At 39.1% G+C, this 26,468-nt stretch overlaps 3 protein-coding genes across 4 annotated transcripts in view; all 3 read right to left on the minus strand.

The window, feature by feature from the left end:
* Positions 1-7,348, minus strand: part of LOC121508569 (adhesion G protein-coupled receptor L1-like) — a 71,074-nt gene extending 63,726 nt beyond the window's left edge. For both annotated transcript variants that reach the window (XM_041785504.1, XM_041785503.1), the window contains exon 1: positions 6,552-7,348. The gene's annotated coding sequence lies outside the window, so the exon portion shown is untranslated. The remainder of the gene's footprint in view (positions 1-6,551) is intronic.
* Positions 7,349-12,389: 5,041 nt separating this feature from the next.
* On the minus strand, positions 12,390-15,475 carry LOC121508956 (nucleoredoxin-like protein 1). Its single transcript, XM_041786102.1, has 3 exons — positions 15,240-15,475; positions 12,844-12,933; positions 12,390-12,717 (listed from the first exon to the last, which is right to left on the minus strand). The coding sequence occupies exons 1-3, from the start codon at positions 15,473-15,475 to the stop codon at positions 12,390-12,392; spliced, it is 654 nt and encodes a 217-aa protein (XP_041642036.1).
* Positions 15,476-23,278: 7,803 nt separating this feature from the next.
* LOC121507745 (nucleoredoxin-like protein 1) lies at positions 23,279-24,398 on the minus strand. The gene is made up of 3 exons (XM_041784077.1): positions 24,163-24,398; positions 23,957-24,046; positions 23,279-23,654 (listed from the first exon to the last, which is right to left on the minus strand). The coding sequence occupies exons 1-3, from the start codon at positions 24,396-24,398 to the stop codon at positions 23,279-23,281; spliced, it is 702 nt and encodes a 233-aa protein (XP_041640011.1).
* Between the last annotated feature and the right edge of the window lie 2,070 nt (positions 24,399-26,468).

Genomic DNA, 26,468 nt, shown 5'->3' on the forward strand with positions numbered 1-26,468 from the left:
GTAAAACTCCCACTATGGCAACATTTTCTCTCAAGATTGGCCATAAAAACAGATCAGAGTTTGTCTAACAGGTGGCTTCCTCTGCCAAGAACAATCCTCTAGCCTGATTCAGCAGTTATACACAACGGTTAATCATTGGCTATGGATATCTGTTCATGCCACATCATTTGCCAATGGCTGATATTTGTCAAGAGGGCCAATATCAGCAGATACCTTGCTAAACTGATGCCATAAAATAGTCTGTAGGATGACAGTAGAGTCGACACATTTAACTACAGATAACTATGACATGTAACAAGTTGCAAGAGTTTTCATTTTTGGTAACATAAAAGTACACTGACACGTAAGTTTTCTCAGCATAATGCAGAATGTAAAATGTTACTTAACAAGTTTTGGCAGTATAATTATATATTTTTCTTTTTTTCTTTCTTTTTTTTTTTTTTAAATCACACTGCCTCCTGAGAACTCCAGCTCAGGAAGGCTTTAGAGGTGACTGTACTTCCATGGTTTCCATGCCATTATAGCTCAATGTAAGACTATTTCATGACTTTTCATGGTGGTCCCCGTGATATACACGCTGCAAAGGAATGATTCAGCTGGCCAGTGACAGGTTGGCAGCAGGACAAAAGAAAAAGGAGAAGACAGCAGGATGAAGTCGAACAATGGTGCAACAAAGTTGTAGGATTAGTGTGATGAAAACTGACAGAACTATTTTGAACAAACGCATTTATCTGCTGTATTTAAATAATGATTTATTATATCAATAACTGCAAAATGAAGGTAATGTGATAAAATGGTTGATGTTTGCTGCATGTCACATCATATTATGCAATGCTGTATTGCATTGCAGTGTAACATGTTGTATTGTGTCGTATCGTATGGCAGTGCCTCCTTAGACCTCCAGCTCAGTGCAGGCTGTGCAAAGATTTTCTGGGAATTTTCAGGAGTGCTTGCAAGAAAGAGGGTGTAGTTTTAGACTGTATCATGATGAATTGTATCCTATTGTTTGTTAGAATATTTATTGAAGCAACATCTATAAATAAATACAGATCAAGAAGGACTTTCACATGATTATCATTAGAGGCATTATTAAAGGCATTATTAAAATTCTTCACAAATAAACTCCAATATACTACATGACATATTTAGGGATTAAAATGTGTAATGTGCAATAAAAAACTATATGAAGAACATAACATACATAACATATAAAGAACAAAAAAATAGCTACAAACAACTACGTCACATAGCACTACACTCAGTTCATCTCCTGAGAATTTTATTCTATGCAATCCTTCCATCCACAAGAGGAACAACCACAGCATTTTTTCAACTCGTTTATTATCCGTATGGGCGTATAGATATTGTAATGCTGTTCAACAAATATGAAACAGGGGGTTTGTGGTTTTAAAATAAACACTGTGTTACTGTGACTAACTCTGGCACACTGCTCATAGTTTTCACAATGAAACAGCAAGGACGTGCAGCTGTAAAGGTCAAAAAGATGCTGCTGTTGCCAGAAAATGTAAATTCCAATATGTAAAGCGAGCTGAATGTCTTGGGGATGATTTATTCTTCACAGTGGATTGCTAATGTTAAACATATGACACATACACATTTATGTAACGTATGACCGGAGCGCTGCTGCTGGAATGAATGCTAGCAGGGAGACTGAGATAATTTAGCACAGAAATGTTTTGCTTGTGAGCATTTTACATGTTTGTTTCAAATCAGAATAAATCCAGATTCTGACTAATGTTATTCTGATGTGTGAATGAACAAAACTGACCTTCTCCAGCTGTGATTTATTAATGATCCTCCTGGCTAACAGTAACCTCTTTTTGGAGCTGATGTTGAAATGATTTGTTCCAGCCACTTTTTAACCCTTTTTCACCACTTCGTCCAGGCATTTTTGCAACATTAGTGTCACTCTTAACCCATTTCTGATTCTTTTTTAACTCATTTTTGCCTCTTTTCACCTCTGCCACTCTACCCATTTTTGATACTTTTTCCCTCTTTATGCACCTTTGTACCATTTTTTGCACACTTTTAAATCACTCTTAAACCATGGTTGACACTGTTTGCCCGTGTATGTCCCTTTTATCCATTTTCACAACTTTATCAAGCCATTTTTGAAACATTTTGCCACTTTTAACACATTTTTTGGTACTTGTTGCCTCTTTGAACCAATATTTGCCACTTTTGGCTCATTTTCCAAACATTTCCAAGTTATTTTTGACTCCTTCCTCTCTACAACCTATTTTCACCACTTTACCTCCAATTGTTATCACTTCTAATCTATTTAGGCCTCTTTCAGACCTTTTTTGCAATTATTTAATTTTTTTTCTCCTAAAAATGTATCAGTTCTTTCTGCTTTATTTTCTGGCATCTTCATGTTTGTGCACGTCACAGCTTTAGCTACTAAGTCCATCATTACTTTCTAAATTATTAAAGAGAGTTTACATTTCAAAAAGACCTACTATTGCATAAAACTATATTTTTCTTGCTTTGATAAGTGTTACTATTTCACTTAAATATATGATTATCACAGATTAACTTTACAGGAAATGATTTTATTGACCTTCATGGGCCCCCCCATGATGCCCAGAAAGCTCTCCCCTTTATCCCCCCTTATGGGCGGCCTTGGAAATACGCTTACAGTTAAAGTGATCAAATATAACACAGTTAAAAATACGATTACCATCAAAACAAGCTCAGCAAACAATGGGCAGTGCTGAGAACTCTAGGATGATATAATGATGCGCTGTGTAGTGTATGGTTCTGTCTTTCCTCTTTGTTTTTTGTGTGTCAGCAGAATATCGCTGTAATTTGTTTCAGACTTATGACTGCAGAACAGGATTTTGTTTTCAGAAATCACAGACAGATGTGTGGCAGCTTCAAGGAAACAGTTTAGTGTGATTTTTGCATAAATTTGAAGATCTATGTTTTATCAGTAGCCTTATTGGCTGCTATCACATACACCAAAACAAACTAACAGCTTATTTTCTTTGAGCCTTATTTGACCAAAAACCATTGTATTCCAAAGACTTGACAGAAACATGGTTCAATCACATCTCACCAGTATATTTCAAACAATATACAATATTTTAAGATTTAGTCGCAGAAACAGACAGAAAGCTTCAGCTTCAGAAGCTTCAGAAATCTCATCCATTTCAAACTTATTTGTTGCTGATTGCTTATAAACAGACAAAGTGAGCTTTAAGAAGTCGTAGACAGAGGCGTGACAGAGAGGAGTCGAGTACATCCAGATGCTTTTGTTTGCAGGAAGAGTGTAGAGCTGGACAGAAGAATCAACTGTGTGGTAATGTTTGCTCTTTTGTCTCATTTCATATACAAAACATCTATTGTAGATTAATATTCTTAACAAATTAATAATAAAGTCAATTATTCACGCTACAGCCTTACAGTGCAGCCTTAGGCCACAGTGTTTGCATTCAATAATTGGAGGAGGGTAAAATGAAGCCTTTTAGGGATTATATTCACTATATCTTGCTTTGTAGTGTCCTATTTTCAACTAATAATGTTTTTAATGCTCTGTTAGAAGTAGCTCTGTATGAATGGTGCTTTCTAAATAAACTTGCCTCGCCTTAGAATATTGACATGATAAGGTTAATCCCAGCTGATGTCTGATCTCATATCTCCATACATATTACACTGATAAGTCTGATGTGAACAGGCCTGAATAAACGCTCACAGATAAAGCAGGCAGACTGACTCAGTGTGCCTGACTGATACAAGGAGACGTGAGTCGGTCGTGAGCGAGGAGGTCTGAACAGAAATAAGACAAATAAGGTGTATTTTACAAGGCAAATGACAGAAAATCCATCTTAATCGTGTGTGTGTGTTTGTGCGCATGCATGTGTGTGAATATAAGTGATCTAAGAAAATCAATGTGTTTGTTTTTGATGTTAATGATCCCTGAATGGAAAAAAACTCCAGCACCATTGTTTCCACATCCCCTTCTCTCTCTCACAGCATGGGCACATACACACTATTAGGTGAGTCACCTTATTAAAATGAGAGGTCACACACATTTCTACACACAAATCAGCTCATCAGTTCATCATTTTCTCCTCTCCCACACATAATGTTTAGTATGGCGTCAGTATGACACACATGAAAAAACACAATCAATACCTTCAGGTACACACACACTCAAGGTTATATGCATCAGAAGTGCAAGAGTCCTGTCAACCTTTGAGCTGCTTCTTCCTCCTTTCCTCCATCCTTCCTCCTCTTTCATTCATCTCTGCCACTCCTCCTCTCATCTCTGCTCTGAAATATTAATAATGAATTCTGCTTCCTTCATCTCCCTCTCTTTTCTTCTCCAATCAGCTGAACGAAGCTGAAAATATCCAAACCAAATCCTGCATTCATACCCCTGTGAGTGTGTTTTCACTGCAGCACGCCAAACACTGCAACGAAGGTTTATGTGACAATCAACAGCCGCTCTCATGCCATGGTGGAGTCAGAGAGGGAGGGGGTAACCGCCCTGGTGTTTCAAAATATGACAGAAGTACCCTTGTGGATGCCTGTATCAGAGAAAACTTGATTAGGCATCCTCTAGGGTGCCCTCTAAAGAGGCCAAATTTGACAAAGAGTCCTCTTTGGTGCTCTCTTAGTGGACATTAGTTGACAAAGTGTCCTGTTTGGTGCTTTTTAGAGGACATTAGTTGAAAAAGTGTCCTGTTTGGTGCTTTTTTAGAGGACATTAGTTGATAAAGTGTCCTGTTTGGTGCTTTTTAGAGGACATTAGTTGATAAAGTGTCCTGTTTGGTGCTTTTTTAGAGGACATTAGTTGATAAAGTGTCCTGTTTGGTGCTTTTTTAGAGGACATTAGTTGATAAAGTGTCCCGTTTGGTGCTTTTTAGAGGACATTAGTTGATAAAGTGTCCCGTTTGGTGCTTTTTTAGAGGACATTAGTTGATAAAGTGTCCCGTTTGGTGCTTTTTTAGAGGACATTAGTTGATAAAGTGTCCCGTTTGGTGCTTTTTTAGAGGACATTAGTTGATAAAGTGTCCTGTTTGGTGCTTTTTTAGAGGACATTAGTTGATAAAGTGTCCTGTTTGGTGCTTTTTTAGAGGACATTAGTTGATAAAGTGTCCTGTTTGGTGCTTTTTTAGAGGACATTAGTTGATAAAGTGTCCTGTTTGGTGCTTTTTTAGAGGACATTAGTTGATAAAGTGTCCCGTTTGGTGCTTTTTTAGAGGACATTAGTTGATAAAGTGTCCCGTTTGGTGCTTTTTTAGAGGACATTAGTTGATAAAGTGTCCTGTTTGGTGCTTTTTTAGAGGACATTAGTTGATAAAGTGTCCTGTTTGGTGCTTTTTAGAGGACGTTAGTTGACAAAGTGCCCTTTCTGTTGCCCTATCATTGGAGGATATTTGACAAAGTGCCTTCTTACTGAAAAAAAATGATAAAGTGCCCACAAAATGGACAAAATTTGACGAAATGCCCTCTTTGATGCTCTAAAAGTAGACTAAATTTGACAAGTTGCCTCTCAGTGGACAAAATTTGATGAACAGGCCTCTTTGGTGCTCCCTTAGTGGACAGTATTTGACAAAGTGCCCTCTTTGTGCACAATAATTAGACAAACTTTAACAGTCTCCTGTCTGTTGCTCTATCATTGGAGGATATTTGACAAGCGTGCTTTTCTGAACAAAACTTGACAAGGTGACTCAAAATGGAAAAAAATGTCAAAGTGCCCTCTTTGTTGCACATCAAGTGGACAAAATTTGACTAAGTCCCCTCTCTGTTGCCCTACCAGTGAAGGATATTTGACAAAGTACCCTCAAAATAGACACAATTTGACAAGGTGCCTCTCAAAGGACAAAATTAGTGCCCTCTTTGGTGCTCTCTTACTGGACATAATTTGACAAAGTGTCCTCTATGGCACACATGCAATAGTGGAGAAAAGATGGCTTGGTATAAGATCATTTCCTCATACACCCTCCCTCGTGTATCTTTGTGAAATGAATAGTTAGTTGATAATTCCTCAGCTGTTCTATCTTAGTGAGATAGACAAAATCACATAATGACTAATCATCCTTACCAGGGTTTTTTTACTCTTTCATCATAAATGTATGACAACTATTAGTGTGCCAGTGCCCTACCTCATACTGCAGGGGCCCTGTTTATTATTTTCACCCCTGCCCCTCAAACATCCTGAGTCTGCCACTGCTCTCCTGTAACAGACCCCTGTTGTGGGCCAGCGTGGGACCCTCCTGAGTCATTATGCCACTTTCCTCCCTGCAGGCACACCTCCTGAGGCCCAGAGGAGGCTCGTCACGTGCCCATGAATATTTCAGGGCACACTCCTACACTACTGACCCAGCTTTTAATGGCAGCCAGAGGTAAGAGGCTCGGGCGGCAGCAGCACCACATCAGATCCCTGACTCACAGTGATCAAATGGCCCCTGACAGCAGCAGCAGCAGAGAGGAGCAGGGCACCTTTAGAGAGAGAGAGAGAGAGAGAGAGAGGGAGAGAAGAGGGGCGGGGTGCATCCCCATAGCCTATATCCATATCTTACCGTCAATCCTCCGCTTTCCCTCCTCCTCGTCCTCCTCCTCCTCACTGCGTCTCCCGCATCCCGTCTCTCCGCGCCCTCGCGCACCCACTGTACTCTCCTCCCTTTCTCCCGCTCCTCTCCGCCCGATGCATTAAAAAACAACAAAATATTCAATGTAGTGATTCTTGTGGGCTATTCAGCAGACATCAGTGTCCAACAACAACTGGGCGTCCTCCTCCTCCTGTGCTCGGCCGGACCTCACACCCTCCCTCCGTCCTGCAAGGCTCGATGTCTCCCCCGCTGCGTTGTGTGTGTGACTGTGCGTCACGTCGGGATCATAATTCCCACGGGTTTCATGCCCAGAGACGGTGCAGGTTGCGGGCCTTACTGCTCCGATGGGTGAATGAATGGAGGATAGAAAAAAAAAAAAACGCGATCACACAGAAAACAATAATTAGGCGCAAATTAACGCGCAGGCTCGCGCTGCTCCGCCTCGCTCCGTCGATTTTTCCAGCTCATCAAGCTTGCTTAACGTTTGTCATCGCTGATCAGACGCTCCCCATGTTACATCCTTGCCTTTTTTGGTAAATAGCGTCGACGTGAGAACAGCAGCTTTTCGTATCCTTGAGGAATCGTGATGAGGCGCAGTAGCACATCAGGACGGACATGAGGATGGATCAGTTTTTCAAAATTCAAATTTAAAAAAGGCAAGAATCGCGTTATAAAAGGAAGCTGCGATAAATAATAAAATACAACAGCTGGATGAGAGGAAGAGATAAGGTTTTCCGCTCCTGGCCTCGCCTTGCATCCGTCCTCCTCTCTTCTCTTCTCTCTCTCTCTCTCTCCATCCGCTGCTTCGCTTGTTGCGCGTTCTGCACTCGAGAGCGCGCTACATGCGTGTGCATTCGCTCCCGCACGTGTGTGTGTTTATGTGTGCGCGTGCGTCCGTGTGCACAAACAGAAGAGAAAGGCAGGGAGAGAGGGGGCTTCGACTATATTACCAAGGTTTGTCTGAGTGAGCAACAATAAGCTGCTGTGCAGGCAAAAGGAGGGAATGTGGAATAAACAGAGGCTCATGTTTATGGAGGCCTCTGTGTCCCTTTACAAGTCTGACCAGCTCAGACGTTCAGGATCAGCTTTTAGGGGAGCTAGTGCAGGAATTTGCAGTATTTTTATCCTTCTTTGTTTGGGGCATGTTTCAGAAAATGTCACCTTCCTGCAGCTCCACATGATCCTGTCATTTATAAACGCCCTCCATCAGCCAGTCACACCTATATGACACCTGATGACACTCTGCTTTCATCTGCCTCTACCATGCATTTTCAGCCTATCTGCTCTGGCCATTACTGTCATTACTCCTCCCGATGCAAAAAAAAAGCACTCCACTGCTTTTCCTATTTGCATTTAAGGAGTAATGGCAGCATAAAAGCTTAGGTCACTCAGAGGAGAGCAGGAGGGGAGAAATCCTTCTTCTCCTGCTGAGAGATCAGGAAGTGATGCAAATGAAGATCACATGAAAGCTCCATCCATGCAGTTTACATGTGTGAGGAGGTGTGCAAGGGCTAAACAGCCTTTAGTGTGGATGAAGAAGGAAACCACTGATTATGTAAAAAAAATAAAAAGTTTCTCCATCATTTCACTTGACTCCCTTTGAATGGCTCTGATTGCTTCTTGTGCAGCCTGTGAAGCCGAGCTAGACTCCATAAACACTCAAAGCACAACACTCACTAACAAAATTATTTTAATGGCGCTGAATAATTCATCGATTTCAGATTATGCATGCGTGTGTTTTGATTGGATGGTACAAATTATCATGTTCAAAAAACACATTGCATTACAGAGGAGTGTGTCGTTGGAAATAGGGAAATGGTTTCCAATAATCTCCTGGGTGTCATAAAACAAGCCATTATGGCAAAGACTTGGCTCAGACCGGTGCTTGGCTTGACTTAATACTTGGCAGCATTCAAAGCTAATTCTACGCTGAGGTCAGCGCTGGTTGGCAGCGTTCAGTGTTCCTTTAGATGTCGTTTTACATTGTCTTTTATTGGTTGTTGGCATATCCACAGTCACTTACACCAGAGCTAGAGGTGTTTAAACACCATGTTGTCCTTCATGATTGCAATACCTTAGCTGTGCTGGTTGGTGCTGTGTATTTAAAAGTCCCTATAAGCAAAATATGAAGGTCTCTTACACACAATGTATATCAGGAAAAGGAAGCTGTAAACATGTCGAAAAGAAAAGAATGCTTTACTAAACTCTGAGTTAGATAGTTAAAACACTAGTATTATTCAGGTTCACAGTTTCATGGGTTGGACCAAATAAGGATCATGATGACACATTACAGTTCCATTGCATTATTCCACTCTCCCAACCCTATAAAAGCACTGAGAGCTTTTCAGATATCCTTCTTGATCATGATTTACAAGTCTTGGCATTATATTCCACATTTTTTTCTGGCTATCTATGCCTCCTCTCTGCAAGTGCATCCTCCATGGAAGCAAAGCAAATGTTGATTTGAATTTCCTAAGGATCAGTGTCCTCAAGCTAGAGTATTTTTGACTTCACAGGTCCATTTTTCAGGATTTTGAAACCTAATTCAAGGATTTTTACCATGGAAATTTGCACTGGTGGTTAATCTTTTGGTGTGCAACAAACTTCACATATTGTTACCCCTTTAAACTATTTTTAAAGTTATAAATGATGTTAAGAAAAATGTACTCTCTATGCAAATGCCACACTCAAGTTGTTCATTATTGCTTAATGATAAGCTGAAACCAGCTGATTTTTTTTTTTACTTAATTTTAACAGTAAGAATAGAAGCATTTGCATTGACTATCGTACTCATTGTAACTCATATCACATTTTAGGCCTCATGGCAATGTCTGTTTGTACACTTAGTAAAAAGTACAGAACACTTCTTGGTAACAAATCTTATACCACTGGAAAGTCTGTTTATTTACTTTTTCAATGGTGCCACATTTGTAAGGAACATGCATTTGTGGGATGAGCAGCAGAGCTGAGTATGTGAAGTCTGAAGAAACAAGGCATATTGGCTAATTAACATTTTTTAATTTAGCAAACAGCAGCTTCAGTAGTGTGTGGGAGAACAATACACAGGTACAAAGCCTGGCACCTCCTCCTCCTCATGCTGGTCACCAGTTTGGTCACACACTGCTGTGGGTTGGCATCCCAGTCTTCAACTAGCATTTGGCAGAATTTAGTCAATGCGGTTTTAATTTTATTTGATTTATTTATTTGAAAAGGGACAGTGTACATTAATCAACATTCAAACAAATGTAAATGTACCAAAGTTAGCAGTAAAATAAGTAAAAATGATAATATGAACTTTCACAGCATGATTCACAAAAACATTTATTATGTCACAATAGTAATTGGGGCAGGTAATGTTAATATGGGCAGCCACAGCATCAGTGTTGACATTGTTGGTTCTCAATCAACCATTTTTTAACATTATGTTTAAATAAATGATAGGATGGTGACTCTCTAATTGGTTGTGGTATTAAATTCCACTGATGTGATGCTCTGAAGGAAAAGACAGTCTGAGCATATGTGGTTTTTCTGAGTGGAATTATGCAGTCCCTCCTAGCTGCACCTCTAGTGGTCATTTATAAAGCTAACAAAGCCTGATAGAGCTGGCGGTGCTAAGCCATGTAGGATCCTATACACTAGACAGACCTTTTTGTATTTAATCAGATTTCCCCAACTGAACAGAATATACTTCTTAAGCATGTGGCAGCGATGAAAACTGAATGGTTTCTTGTCTAAAATTTTGAGTGCTTATTTATATAAGGATTCCATTTGACCAACATAGCACACAATAGGTGATGTGAGAGAGAATCACTGAGTGTAAGTACATCTTAGCTGCAGCAGTTGATAGGGAATTTCTGATAAACCTGAAATTAGCCAAGCTGAATATAACCTTGTTACAGACTTTTTGGATATGGTTTTTGAAGTCACGATTACAGTCTGAAGCTACAGTTTTGTCCTGAGATAACAACATCTTGCTTAACATCTGGAATTTGACCTTTAGTAAAAAAAACATGCAAACTGTTTTTGACACATTTATTGATTGATTGATTTACTGTTGATTGAGCCAGGAGGCGATCTTACACATTTCATTGGTTGTGTTGGTCACTCTGGCACAAACAGAACGCCCAAGCTGATCCCACTAATGTTCAAGGGGGTTGAGATCAGGACTGCTGGCAGGCCATGCCATCTTCTCCATTCCCAAATTCTGGCAGTAGTCCCCCGCTCTGTTGTCATCTTGGAGGATGGAGTTCAGTCCCAGACTGTGGAGATATGGGATTGCCACTGGTTGCAGAATCTCATCTAGGTATCTCTCTGCATTGAGATCGCCTCCAGTGAAGACAAGCCTTGTTTTTCAACTCACTGCTTCCATCTAAAGATGTTACGCCATTGGATGCTGTGTCTTTTCCACACTTTGGCCCTACAATCTAATCTGGTATCTGGACTCATCGCTGAACACAACAGGTGCCAATCAGGCACCTGATTGTCAGAACCTAGGGTTGCAGAAGCCCAAAACAAGCGGCAACAACAACAGCAAAATAAGCTGTTTGGCACTGGCAGAGAAGATTTAGAAAATTTTTTTATAGATGCAACCCACACACTCAGCTCTGCTGCTCATCCCACAAATTAATGTTCCTTACAAATGTGGCACAGTTGAAAAGGGAAATAAACAGGCTTTCCAACAGTATGAGATTTATTGCCAAGAAGTATTCTTAAAACAAAGAAATCATCTACCAAACACTCATTTCCTTACTTTTTGTACTAAGTTTCATTTGTACCCGTCATTAACTGTATATCAATAAGGGCAGTCCTATATTCCCTTCCATTGTACAATATAGAAGCCAAAATACCCTCAAGATTGACAGATTGTTGTGCAAGTGACACAATTTGGATCCAAGATGTGAAGAAGGGAACTTCCTGATGAAGCCACTGGAACAAAAACACACATTTACAGAAGTCAGTGGACTGTATAGTTTGTTACATTTTCTCTCCTGTTTTCTCCTTTACTCTGCTAATCTGGTGGAACGTGCTGTAATGAGCCACATTTGTTCACAGGGCTGTCAGTTATGAAATCACAACTGCTCTTTTTGGCATTGAAGGATGAATCCAAGCAAAACTATGAAAAAAGAACACTTGCGCATAAATCAGCATAAGTACAAACTGTCACAGAAGAATTCAGGCTTGATAGTGTGACACTGTCCCAGGGTTTATGACCTATAACTAGATATTTTGGCTTCACTTCCAGGTGGCGTTTGCTCTGCCCATCTTAATATACAGCCTAGGGCAGTTCTGCTAAGTGTGGCCCCCAGACGTACTGTAGGAAAATAAATAAAAACCATTAATGTAACTTTATCACAAAATACTTGATTACATGTTAATCTTAAGATTTGTACTTAGTTGATAATAAAATAAAAAAATTCAGATGACTTTTCAGATGCCTGATCAAAACAATACAAATGATGGTTTCTCATTAATGCTACTTTGTGACTCTGTATAATTTGTCCTATTAACATTAGAAACCATTGAAAACCATCATATTGAAATTCCCTGTTTGTGCAATACAGATGTGAAGTTTAATACACTACGCCGCATGTTTAGTTGAAAGAAGGTTTTGGTTGGTCAAAGGTTGGCATTTCTTCTTCTGTTGTGTGAGCAGTGTTTGTTTATTTTCTGACCCATGGCTGTCTTAAGAGATGTTTGGCTAAACTGTATGATTAGAAATTGGCAGCATTGATTGAAAAGGTGTTAAAGTTTCTTAAAACCAATTATGGCAACTTTTATATGAAAAAGCATTTATGTCCATGATCTTCATTAAAATGGAGACACTCCATCTTTATCCACCTCCTCCTCCCCTCCTCCCCACCCTCTGCGTTTCTTCCTCTTTTTCTTCTCCTCATCCTCCACCTTGTACTTCAGTTTCCTCAGCGGGTGACTCAGACTGCACATGGACTTTTGCCCTAAGTCCTCGTTAAGCATAAAGTTCCTGTCGATGAGCTCCGCCGCTTCCTGCCAGTTACGGTAGCAGTCTGGGCCGAGGCAGAGGATCTCCTCCACTGCATTAGGGACGAGGATGGAGCAGTCCGGACGCAGCACCACCACAGTGGGAAGCTCCTCCACGTTAAACATGGCCTCCAGCTCCCTGTGGACACATGGACACAGGCGCACGCACTGACATACAGCTAATGGATTTATACAGCTAGGTATATTTACACTGCAATTGTCCACCAGCAGGTTGTGCATACAACTAACAGTTGAGTCCACACACCTCCTGTAGGGGTCCTCGTAGGCCAGGAACAGGCACCTCTTTGGCAGCTGTTTGAGAAATCTTTCCTGCTGTTCCTCTGACTGGTCCAAACTGATGGATTAATAGAAGAGACGATCAGTAGATACGAGGTAGGCAAATAAACCTCAAGTGTTTTCAGAGCTGAAAAATCATGAATCATGCAGCAGGTGATGGGAATAAAGATTCCCACTGTGGCGGTTTTCCTCCATTATTAGGATGGAAAGCTTGAATGCTGTTTAAATATTACTCTGCTGTTAGTAATAGGATAGTGAATATGAAAAACTTCATTTACCATAACTGAATTATAAACAAAAATCTGTTTTTGTTTCTTTAGAACACTCTTTGGAAATTTCAGAGGGGCATCAATAAATTTTCAAGTGGAAAAAGCGTAATTCTAGCAGCTAAAATCCTCATGTTAGCATTGTTTACTTGCTAAATTTACATTATTGCAGTGTGTATAATAAGAAGAAATGTAAGATTTTAGCCATTTCCTAGAGGATAATAATGAAAGTAATTACAACTTTATGGGTCAGCAAATATGTGCTAAGCCTGATGTATTAAGCATGTTTTGATATTAAACATGGCTTTCTGTGGTCAGACAGCAGCTCATATTAGCATTTCCTTGCTAACTTAGCATTATATTTGAACCTGTTCTGTTGTTTGAATGGGCTAACTCTACAAAGGGTAACATAAGCCCTTATCCATATATCCTAATGCTAAGGGGTAAAAATAAGCTAATTAGTAGCTTAGAAGTAAAATACTTATGCAGTCTGAGCCCAGTAATTGGTTTAGCAAGTATGCTTGTTGAACTTAAAATAGTCCTACAGTAGCCTATGTCTAGATATTATATACAGTCTGATAACAGCTCACATTAGCTTTGCATTTCAGGCTGCTAATTTACACATTTCTAATGTAGTAGTAGGCTAATGCTACCTGATGGTGATAAAAAACAAGCCATACCCTACTACTAATGACAATATAAGCTTTTAATTGCTTTGAATGTTAATATTTATAAGTCACCTGACCCCAGTAGGCTATTTTTTAGACATATATCCTGATATTTTCACTTATATTAGCACAACAATTGCATAACTATCTTTGTGTTTGCTAGTAATATACCTGACCTCTTCTATTGTTTAACACTACTAAACCATAGCAACTTTAATGAATGTCCTATAAGGCTGGCCATTAGCTAGCTAGAGGCTTAATGCTTAACTGTTTTAGTAAACCCTAACTCAACACTGATCTCTGGAGCTCAGTCAGAGTGACCATTGGGTTCTTGGGATCCTCTCTCTTCCTGAGGGCCCTTCTCCATCAGTTGCTCATTTTGGCCAGGCAACTAGATCTGTGCCTGTCAGCAATCCTGTCCCTGAGCTGCAGGCAGTTCCTTTGACTTAATGGCTTAGTTTTTGCTCTGATATGCATTGTCAGCTTTGAGGCCTTCTATAGAGAAGTGTGTGTCTTTCCAAATCATGTCCAGTCAATTTATTTTACCACAGGTGGACTCCAATCAAGGCGTAGAAACATCTCAGCAACAGTCAAGAGAAATGTAAGGAATCTGAGCTAAATTTCAAGTGTTTTTGCAAAGGGTCTGAATACTGATGTCAATATGATATATCTGTTTAAATACATTTGCAAAAATGTGTAAAATTCTATTTCCACTTTGTATTGGTGGGGTACTGAGTGTAGATTAATGAGAATAAAAATATGTGACTGTAGCATTTGGCTTAAACATGTCGGAGTTGACAAAAAGGAAAGTGGGCTGAATACGATCTGGATGAACTATATGTGTCAGTATTAAACATTTTTTAATCTTTTTTTTAATGACTAAACAACGGTTAAGACAGCCGTTAAGCAATTGGATGGGATATGTCACAGTGCTCTTTGGATGTAGTACTCTTCATTGTGACTTGATTCACTCTGTAGGCTGGCCCTCGTTAGATCAGTGTAGAAAGCAGCATGGTATTCTGTTTATTTACTGAGCTCTCATTGGTAAACTCCCTCCATCCTTTCTATAAACATCTCAAGCCATACACCCATGTCTAAGAACTGGATCACTTAAAAACACCAAGATTTGGGACTGAATAAGTAGGACTATTTCTGATTTCTCCTGAATTGCAAAGCACTTGAACTAAAATTCATTAATTATTTATATTCCTACCACTAGCTTGGCATCAGAGAAAAATGTGGATCATGTTCATGTGTGACTTGTAATCAGAGTTAATGCATACAGGTGCACACAGAGAGGTTGAAATATTGATATTTGCATTGTTTCCAGTGAAGCAGTTGACTGTACTGAGTCTAGATTGTGGGAGGTGTGAATTGTGGTCCGGTGTTACTGCTAATAACACCTAAATGTCTCTATATTTGTGTTGTACCTGATGTAGAGGAGAACGAGCTGCGCAGAGCGATCTACATAAAATTCATCTGTCAACCGTTTGAAGAAGTCTGAGAGCGTGGGTGCAAACTGCTGGCAGCTCTCACATGCAGCAGATGCAAAGAAGAGCATCAGGATGCGATTCTGCAGTCGAGTGACAATCTCACGCTCTGTGTCCAGCTCTTCCTGGCCTCTGTTGTTCTTCAACAGGATATGGTCGACAAACAGGTCCACCATGACGAGGAGGGTCACAGGAAGGAGGACTGAGACTTGAAAAGGTACACTGAGTGATAATAAAACAGAATTCATGCACAGTTTAAGAGAGGAAACCATAACAAATACAAGACTAAGTAAGACAAAATAATGAGACAAAACATAATGATAAGGATGTTACAGAGGATGTTGGGATACAATTAAAGATTTATACAAATTTGCGGGCTGATGGCCTTGTGGCCAGGTCATATCTACATGAGCTGCTCTACATGACCTGCTCCTTTCCTTTATGTCATTCCCCACTTTACTACTCTAACCACTGTCTTATCTAAATGAAAGCAAACGCCACAAAAAATCTTTAAAAATAACCATAAATGTGTACAATTTAAATCAATTTGAAAAAAATTTAATTACAATACTCCTTTTTTAACCAGCAGGGGGTGCTATCAGCTTTTTGGTATCTCTGGTTTGGTGTGTTCATATATAATTACTAATATACCTAAAAATTTAAATGGCATTATTTATTATTCAAAAAACAAGAGAAAGCATGTTTGCATTTTTACCATGAGGAACTGAATAAAATGAGATTCATTCTTAAATTAACTGGAAACTTCATTGCAGTAAAATAGTAATAACAATACGTTAATTTACAAAGCAGTTTTCAAAACTTCAGTTACAAAGTGCTTCACAAGACATCAAACAAGAGAAATTAAAAAATAGGGCTGTCAAGATTTATCGAGTTAATTGTGACTAGTCAAGTTTCAGAATGAGTGCACTAATTTTTCTTAATCACAATTAATAACATGACTTATTGTCGTTTTCAACACTCTTTGGTTAGGCCACGCCAGTGTCTCCCTGCAGCCACAGTGATGTTAAATAAGTCCATATCATGTTCAAGTCTGTATCTAAACAGGCAAACATACAACAGAAATGCTGCGAAATAGTGGAATTTTAAAATATGATAAAAGGTTGCACGTAATTGGGATTAATTACAGAAGTTCTGAGATGAACCCCAATTAAAAAATGTAATCTTTTGAGGTAAAAAAAAAAAATCTAAATAGATTTAAATATCTAAAATATTGGTTTAACAAATAAAAGTGCATTAAATAAGCAGAGAAATTAAGGCAAAGCTAATTGACAAAGGTTTGTTTTTAGAGCTGATTTAAAAGTAGATAATGAATCCTCAAGTCTTTTGTCTTCAAGACTTTTGGGTAAATTATTCCAAAGAGTTTGAGCCCCAACAGCTAATGCTCAGACACCTTTTGATTTAAATTTAGTCTTAGGGACAGATAAAAGGTTCTTATCAGAGGATCTCAGGCTTTGTTTGGTTTATAGAAAGTTAAAAGCTCAGAGAGCTACCTTGGGGCAAGGCCATGTAGGGCTTTAAAAGTCAAGACTAAAGTTTTAAAATCAACTCTAAAACGACAGGGAGTCTGTACACTTTTTCCGGATCATTATTAGTGACAAAATAAATAGTTCTGAGTTGATAAAAATATGACTGAGAAATCATTTTCACTTGAGGCTCCAGACTGAGGTTACCATCTGAAATAACACCAAGGCTCTTGACTGTAAGCACAAGATAATCACAAGAACAGGATGAATTTCATCAAACACCTGCTCAGGGCCTAAAATTAGAACTACCATTTTAGATGTGCTCAGCTGGAGAAAATCTTCAGATATCCAGTCTTTAACTAACCTTGCAATGCAGATGGATACGACCGTTTTCGTGTTTCTCACTGTTGAATCCATTTTGAAAAGGTCCCATCTGAACTGTTTGGGCCTGGTTAGAAAGTGACATGACCAATCAGCATCAAGGGGCAGTACTTTCGGGTGCTGCGTGGTCGTGACATAAACAAGCAGCAACAAGAGGCCAGTGCAGTTATGGTGGATGACATTAGCGTGGATGCTGCTAAAGCACCAGTTTTATCAGAACTTGATGACATTTCTTTGTTAAAAGAACAAAGAACAGCAGCGAGTTGTTTTCTTTTCAAAAACAACAAAAGTCGTGTACTGACATGTCTACAGTCGCCATGGTTCGCGTTATGCAGTTCTCGATGGAGCCTGCTCCTTGACAGGGGTGCACTTCACTAGCGGCCACATCAAGTATTTTGTTGCTCTGATTGGCCCGTAAAGATGTGACAGACAGAACAGACAGGCACACTATAGGGAGAACGAGCCTCTGTTTAATTTAAAACCATTCAAAAGCACAACACACTTTCTGTTGAGACACCAACCCATGACCTCAGCTGTTCAATAAGCATGTTATTATCCACTGTATCAAGTGCAGCACTCAAATCAAGAAGGACCAGTACACTGCATTCACCTGTATCAGCTTTCATCAAGATGTCAGAATCAAAGCATTAAAGCAGTATCATATTGTGATGAAAGTATTTTGTTACGTTCCATTATGCTATTATGGAGAAACCATCTGCTGCTGAACCTCTGAGAAGTTTTGCAAATATAAATGTTGTACTCTGTTTTTAATATTATTTTTCCTCTATAATATAGCCTATATTCATTGCATTCAGAATAGCAAAACCTCCCTTTAATCATATGAGTCCATCTTGCTTGTCGTTCAGTCAGATAATCCTCACAGTTGCTTACCTCTTATGAATATTATCTCTCCTTGAGGCTGCAGATCCACAAAGAAAACACCCTTCAAAATATTTTTTCCCTTTTCAACTCTATCTGGGTTATACTTGAATCACTTCCCAGTCTGTCAGTTTATCACATTCACTTAATGTCAGAGTCTCCTTCACCTTGATAGCTGCTCACTCTCTCTTCCTTTGTGTCCCTGCGCTCTTTCTCCCTCTCTCTTCTCGGTCTGAGAGGGAGGGAGTGAGAGACAAGGTGACAGTGGGACAATGGACTTAAAGTGCTCATAGTGATTATGTGTGTGTGAAGGCAGTGACTGAGCAGAAAAGTATAGAAATTACAGAATGAGAGACGTGTTTGAAAAAAGAAATAAAGAGCCTTAATGAAGTGAGCCACGGAGAGACGTTTATTATTCAGTAACTAATGGAGGAGCAGAACCACAGGGAGCGTCTGGTTAGTGATAGTCTGATTCACTCTAATGGGAACATCACAGTGTGGCTGTGGAGCTGCAGCAGACACACATACAGTGACAGTCTGTTTCAGCTGGGCAGGAAAATTGTTGCTTTATGGAGATCAATACTAGATGTATTTATTATCACCATTGGGTAATGAAATAAGTTACACATGGTAAACAAAAACAGCAAAAAACAAGATCTAACACACACAGTGATTGACAGATCATTGATCTCACAGTTATAACACCAGTGGGCGTCAGCACCTCAAATTCAAGCTGCAGTTATTTTTTGGTCTCTGGTGTTGTTAAATCTGAAAAATTCACAGATATAAGAAAAGAATACTGAAAATGAGTCAGGAGATATTCAGTACACTATAAATTATGTGACACAGAGTGGAAACTGACAACTTTCTTGTGGATGTACCACCTAAATATGAGTGCCTTACTCCAGTGGTTCCTTACCTGGGGTCTGAGCACCCCTAGATCGGGGTCCCAAAGGTGTCAGGGTGGGCAAGTGGCCCCGTCTGCTCTGATGTTGTCAAAATTAGATGTACATATAAAAAAAATCAGTAGAAACATAATGTAGGACAGCATAGTTGGGTCACCCTAAAAGATTTTTTTAATAAGAGGATCTATTTATTCGAAGTAAAAAAGTGGAAATTTTGGGGGGAAAACCTTTTTTTGTTTGTTTGTTTTTTGTTTTGTTTTGTTTTTTTGATTATACTTGTATATTTACAAGAAACCAACCGAGAATTTCAGGGTTTAAAAAGTCATAAATTTATGAGAAATTAAACTTAAAATTTCTAAGTTTAAGGAATCTTGAATTTTGACATTTCAGAATTAAAGAATAGTTTTTAAAATCATAAATTTACAACATTTTAGGGTAAAAAAAATGTTTACAAGAAACCAGACTGAAAAAAGTGGTTTGATTTTCAACTTATTGAGTTTTTAATCCGAAAAATTCAAAGTTTTGATTCACGTACATTTCTGACTTTTAAGGTAAAACATTTCTAGTTTTATTCTTGCAAATCAACTCCTATTTAAATTTGAGAATTTCAAGTTTTTTCTTGAAAATGAACTGATCGTTTTACATTTTTTAAGTGGCTCTTGAGCGCTGTATTATTAGATGTTTATTAAAATAATCTTTTTTCAGATACATGTATATGGATGCCTATGTTGGGATTTTGTCAATGAAAACAGTTAAAAATGATCTGTACCTTCTACAAGTGGGTAGATATGAGTAAGGGGGCCCGAAGGAAAAGTTTGTGAACCACCCCTCTCATTAGTCTCCTTTCTCTCTGCTTGAAATTATTTCTCGAAAATATGAAATACTACTGCGCCCCAAGGGGCATGAGCTGAAAAAGTATTAAAAATAGCTTCCTGTTGTGCATCAGAAACTAACCTGTGCTCAAGAGAAAAAAAACTCTGGTGCTCCTGAGAAGATTTATGAGTGCATAAGAGGAGAGGATTTGCAATCCACACATACAATTCTTGAAGATATTTCCAGCTCACAGAAAAGGCAAATAAGCATTAATCTCGTCCTATGAGACAGAATGACAGAAAGTCTCAGGTGTGTGTACAGTACATTTAAGTAGGGCTGTCAAAATTGGTTGCATTCATTGCGATTAATTTAGGTCCTCAACTACTGCAGTGATATAATAATCCACTACTTTTTGAAACTGAGTCCCAGAGTGAACAAACCTGTATACAATGCCTGTTTGATCTCTGTGTGTACAACCAAACACATCTTTCCTGAAACAATTACGTCATAGCTCACTTCACTTACATGCCAAGCCCAGCCAACAACAGTAATGACAGTTCTACTTTTAAGTAATCAAAAGACATTGTATTATGCACACAAAAGAATTTTTTGTGCTCACAATTAAAAAGATATCTTGTGCACATGCAATAATATCTTATTGCATGTGAAACTTAGTTCCCCCCCCCCCCCCCACTTTTTTTCTGCACATGTCCCCTCTAAACTTGCAAAACAGATGATTTGGCCAGATTCCATGTCTGTCAGGAGGCAGATCCATCTGCAAAGCTTCAAGCTGAAATGCTTTTTCCTGGTTAGAGAATGACTGGACCTATCAGTGTCATTTGAGGGGAAAGGGGCAGTAGCTACGGGTGTGGTTTAGTTAAAATGACTGTAAGCCTATAAATAATAGCATCAGGTCCAAAGATTAGAGTGCATGCAGCTATAGCCAGGGCCATCCCTAAGAGGGGATAAAGGGCAAAGTTTACCGAGGCCCAGCCCTGTGTAGGGGCCAGAGGAGGTTGTCAAATCCTGGTCGAATCCTTTAAGATATGGCAACCATATTTATTTTCTAACTAAAAGCCCACTGTACATTAGAGTAGCATGAATGCATATTTTAGTTATTGTTTCTTTGGTAAAAAAAAATGCAGCCTGTTTCAAAATACAAACCCTATCTCCCTTTTTAAAGGTAACAGAAGGCTGGCCACTGAACTGTAATTGGGATTTTGCATTGTCATTCAAAAAGTTAAGATGCTAAAAGAAGAGGGTTAAGTAAAGGATGGAGCTGGCTCACACATTTGACCACAACAATAGCTTGGTAACAGGCTTCTTTCTTTGTCAGTGCCAAAATCTAATCACAGCCTGGTTAAAAGAAAAAAGGCTACCAGCAGTACAGCTGACTGGATCTCCTTGCATTGATATTGCTTTCTATCTTGCTAGGAAACCATTTACTGGGCTTTTCGCGGGTCCAGCCATACCTTAGGACGCTGTGGCTATAGCAACAGTTTTATCATTATCATTTACATTTAACATTTTAACATTAACATTTCATTTTTAAAAGAACATCAAAGAACCATTGAAAGCTTTTCTTGGTGGATAGTTGTTTTTATGCTTCTCCTGACCAGCTTTGGAAAGAGTTCAATTTACGAACTGGCTCCACTGATAGTGAATAATGGTGTCTGGACCTGATTACAGCTGGCTGTAGCGCTTGGGTTACATTGTTTACTCCTTGGTATTGGCAGACACCTACATCACGTTTTGTTAATCTGATTGACCTTTAATGAGTGTGACTGACAAAACATTCATCCAATCACCCTTCACTATTGTTTTTGAAAGCTCCTGCCCTTCCCAAACACAGACTATGGCTTGTTTCTTAGATACATTTGAAATATATCCCATGCATTGGATAATTGAAACAGTTAATCTGGCGTGTCATTGAATAGCCTCTGACAGTGATGGACAACATTTCAGGAAAATAGTCCATACTGAGAGCAAAATGGTTGGAGTTCACTTGACCATAATACAATCCTGGAAGACTTCAGCAAATAGTGTTGATAAATCTCAGAATCTCCGCATGTGAGAGAGTTTTGTTTCTCAACATAAACATTTTTCTTGTTTCTCAGCTTGAATCAGACTGTAAAACAAAGGCAACGTCCGAAATCGATGTTGTAACTGGAAGTCCATTTTAATGCTATGCTGGAAGCCCCCCAATAATACAGCTTAGCTCTTAATAGTGCCATCATCTTCAGACAATAGTTGATGTCTCTGAGATTAAGCTCTGCTTTTGTGGCCAGCACCTCCTGAGAAAACCAAACCTCACCTGTTTTCCAGGTGTTAATGGGTTTATTAACAGCTGCCTTGTGCGAGTTAACTGAAGTGTCTGTAAACAACAAAACTAAAAGAGGCATAAAGAGTAGGGATGCATGATACTGGATTTTTGCCAATATCCTGATATTTCCAAGCCGATACAATATAAACCCTACTTTTGTTATTGTGAAAGACACCAAGTGTCTCCTGTGCAAAGAGACTAAGTCAAAGTGGGAGTGAGGAAGAGGGTAGTCTGGTAGTTGTTTTACATGTGGGGTTTCACTAAGAATGTTCAGGACTCACGATGAGCCCCCTTGAATGTGTAGCAGCTCAGGTATCTGCCTATACCTGATGATACAGTTGTTTATTTTGCCAACTAGAAAGCCAATTTATGTTTTATATTGCTTTGTATGGCTGATACATCATCTGTAAACATCGACAGAAGTTTTCATATCTGCCAGTACTGATAATTACTTTTTAACACCAATATCATACCGATGTTATCATGCATCCCTAAAAGAGCTGCAAAGTCAGGTTCTTTACAAAGAGAAACCCCATTTTTTGCCACTAAATTCAGTCATTTAATTATTGTCAATACACAAATACTGATTCATAGAGCTTTTTATTTAGATCCTAGGTCTTGATGCCTGTGAGTTTTAGAGAGATTTAGCCTACATAAACAGTGCATGTACACCTCTGTGATTGAAGATGATTGAAGATTGAGTATTTTGCTCTGACCACTGAAAGCTTCTCGACATATGAAGTCAAGGTTTCTCAGTTAACTTCAACCATTCAGTTGAAATAATTCCCGAAAAATTATTTATTGGCTGGACTATAATTTTGAAATAATGATGAAATGATTATGATAAGCTGAAACAGTAGAACACAATTAAATTATATACAGTGTATACAGTTAATAGAATTGGCTCATTTCTATGGAAAATAACCTTGCCTCAAGTTTGTGCGCGTGCAGGTTGGCAAAGCTATGTTAAATGTTTTTTTTGTTTGTTTGTTTTATATTTACTTTAAAACAATTGTAGTCAGACAAGATGCTTTAAAGTGTTTTTTCTAAAAAGCCTGTGAAGAGGATGCAGTGTCTATAACCAAGACTGAAATACTAATGATGCTGGACTTGGAGAGGTGGTGCAACAGAATCAAAACAAAAAGTCTCTAGATATTTATATTAATGTACTTGTTTTGCTTTAAACTGTTCTCTTCATCTTCTCCACCATATCCCACGTTCTCCATCTTTCCTTTTTGAATCCCAGTTTTCATCTGTCTCTTCCTCCTCTTCATATCCAGCTTTCCCCGTCCCCCACACCTTCCACCACCTCTTCTTCCTCTTGTCATCCTCTGTCTTGTACTTGAGTCTCCTCACAGGATCTGTGGCAGTGCGCATGTTCATGTTTTCAAACTCCTCGTTGAACATGAAGCTTCTCTCAATGAGCTCTGCTGATTCCTGCCAGTCCTTGAAACAGTCTGAGCCGTACCGACAGATGTCCTGCACAGCGTTTGGAGAGAGGATGGAGCCATCAGGACGAAGGACGATGACTGTCGGAACTTCTGTCACTTTAAACATGGCCTGCAGTTCTCTGAAGAGCAGAAAAGCACAAATGCATGAATATTATTGGGCTTGTCTATTTATGATCATATATGAAGACATTTTATTTTCATGTTCTTATGCAGATCCTCATAAAGCTTTAGAAACACACACTCAAGAAGATACACATCCATCCATCCATTGACTGAACTACTTATCCCATATGGGATCCCAGGGGGGCTGGATCTGATCTCAGCTGTCATTGGATGAGTGTGGTAAGTCATCCATAAGGATACACATACATGTTTCCAAGTAAAAAATGTACAGCCCTTGCTTTCGTCTCCATCTACCTACTGTCTGTAAGGGTCCTCAAAGGCCACAAACAGAATCCTCTTGTGTAGCTCTTTGAGAACTCGGTCCTGCTGCTCCTCTGATTGGTCCAGGCTGGAGAGAAGTGAAGGAAATGGAAATTTTATGAATGTGAAAAGAACAGCAGGAATGTGAGCATATGCAATCTCATGTGTGATTCAAAGAGATGAAAAGGACGTAGAGTTAGAGACCTGATGTAGATGAGTGCTAGCAGTTTGGGGTACTCGATGTACGCCGGGTCTTTCAGCCTCTTGAAAAAGTCATTGAGAACAGGCAAGAAGTCCTGGCACTTTTCACAGTCAGCAGATGCAAAGAACAGCAAGAGGATTCGGTTTTCAAGGATCCCTGTAATCTCTCGCTCCGTGTTGAGTTGATCCTGGTCCCAGTTGTTTTGTACGAGAACTCGGTCTAGGAACAGGTCCACCATGATGAAGGGAACGGGAGGAGAAGCAGTCCTCTGTGGAGGAATGAAGGTGAAATGTAGATTAGAACACACATAAATAAAATATGCCTGCATCTTCTGTTTTTATTCCCTGATGAAAAATTTCTTTTACAAAATTGTATATCATGTAGAGATCAGCTAAGATATTTCATGCAGCTCCAGATGTACCGCTGTACCAGAAAGATAATTATGTCCAAACTGTGAGACTGCACACTGTGGCTACAATGCATTCTGCTCTATTAGCTCCAGGAAACTTAGTTTCAAATCCAATTTCTTTCTGTATTGAAAAATTGGGGCTAAGTAGGAAAAAGATCAGATTTCAAGTTTTGAAACAATCTTTAACTTGAACTTTTAAGTGTTTTGCCACACAGTTTCTCTGCTTCAGGACTGAATTGCTGTGAAGTATATGGATACATGTACTACATGAATTAATTCAACTTAAGTCTTGTGGAATCATTTTCACTGGCATTGGAAGTATATTCAAAACAGGGGAATGCACATGAAAAACAAACAAAAAATACAATTGAATAATAATGAGTTACAGGAAATGGTAAGGAAAAAGAGCTGTCATAAATTGTTACATTTAGGAGCAGATAATCAAGGTTTTAAACTGATCTGCAAGAATAACTGTGTTGAGATTCAAAGGGTGTTTGTAGGGATTCAGTTTGGTTGTCACTCACCAAAAGGCTCTGAGTACAACTGTTCCATCACAGAGAACATGCATTTGTAGACAAACAGAGGGAAGTGAAGCTGACACAGATATTGTGAGAAGCCAAAGAGCCATGTCACCTGACAAGGTATGACATTAATAGATTTTTATATATATGACTCTGCTAGCATCTACAGCACATTGTTTGCAGGCTGTGTGTATTCAGCTAATACCATGATGTCTACAGGCCATGGCCGGATGCCAGGATTGGAGAGGGTAGTTTGCCACATGCTGATTAAGGGAACAATTTGCAAGATGGACTAATGTGTTTATGTTAATGCAAACCTGAGACTTAGCTTGGGTTAGATGACTTTTTGCACCCGATAAAGCTGCTAAACATGAGAGAACGATGACAAGGACTGATATTGCGTCACAATTTGTCTTGAATAACATCTGCAGGGAAGTACACTCTGCTATCAGATATTGGCATGAAATTCCTTCTCTCTGTGTCTCTCTCTGTTTGTCTTCTTTGCTTCATACATCAGTGTCCTGTTCTGTTGTGAGTACCAGATGTGCTCAGGTCTTGGTTGTGCAGTGATATTTTATGGGGGATGATTGGCTGTGTATTGTTATGATGGCATGGCACATGATTGGTTGTATACCATTTTTGTGGGAATCAGTGCACTACTGTCTCATCTAAGCTTGTATGTCTAAGTTTACTGTTGGTTTATTGTTTAATGTTCAGTGTTAACTGTTAGTATGTAGCAGGCACAGTTTATTACAAAATACAAATTAATAGCACTTGTTTCGTTGTTCTAACAGTATTAGCCCGCTAGCTCTCTTCATATCTTCCCATAAATACTTTACATGATCATAATATCAACCAATATGAATATACTTTTGGGAATTGTGTTTTAAAAAAGGTTAAAACTCACAGAGACTTAGCAATGGGCAGGAATTAAAAAGGCTCAGTCTTAGGCCTGGATGAGCAGTGTAACAAAACACACATTTATGGTTCATCACATTAAACTCTGGCCTTGTTTCCTCAGTTGAGGTCTGTCTCACCAACCTCCAACCTTTCTCGTTGTGACGGGAAATCCATCTCTTTTACAAATTGTTTGGCTCGACTCTGTAGAGCTGGTTGTTTGGCTCCCAGATGGCTCCTCATTTGGTACCAGTTTGGCTTTTTAAATATGGATTAAATAAAGCGCTCAGCTAACTTCTTAGCTCAGTACAAGACTCCTCTATACTCTTGTCTTTGTTCACCAGGCTAGATGACAGTAGGAGGCCTGCAGGACAGAATATTTGTAATATTGATTGCCCCCAAAACAGGTAAATCTGTTAAACTGTGGTAGAAAATGATTTTTTTTAATGTAGGGATTGAATTCAATGTATGTAGGAATTTT

This window comes from Cheilinus undulatus, linkage group 4 (genome assembly GCF_018320785.1).
Source record: "Cheilinus undulatus linkage group 4, ASM1832078v1, whole genome shotgun sequence".
NCBI lineage: Eukaryota > Metazoa > Chordata > Actinopteri > Labriformes > Labridae > Cheilinus > Cheilinus undulatus.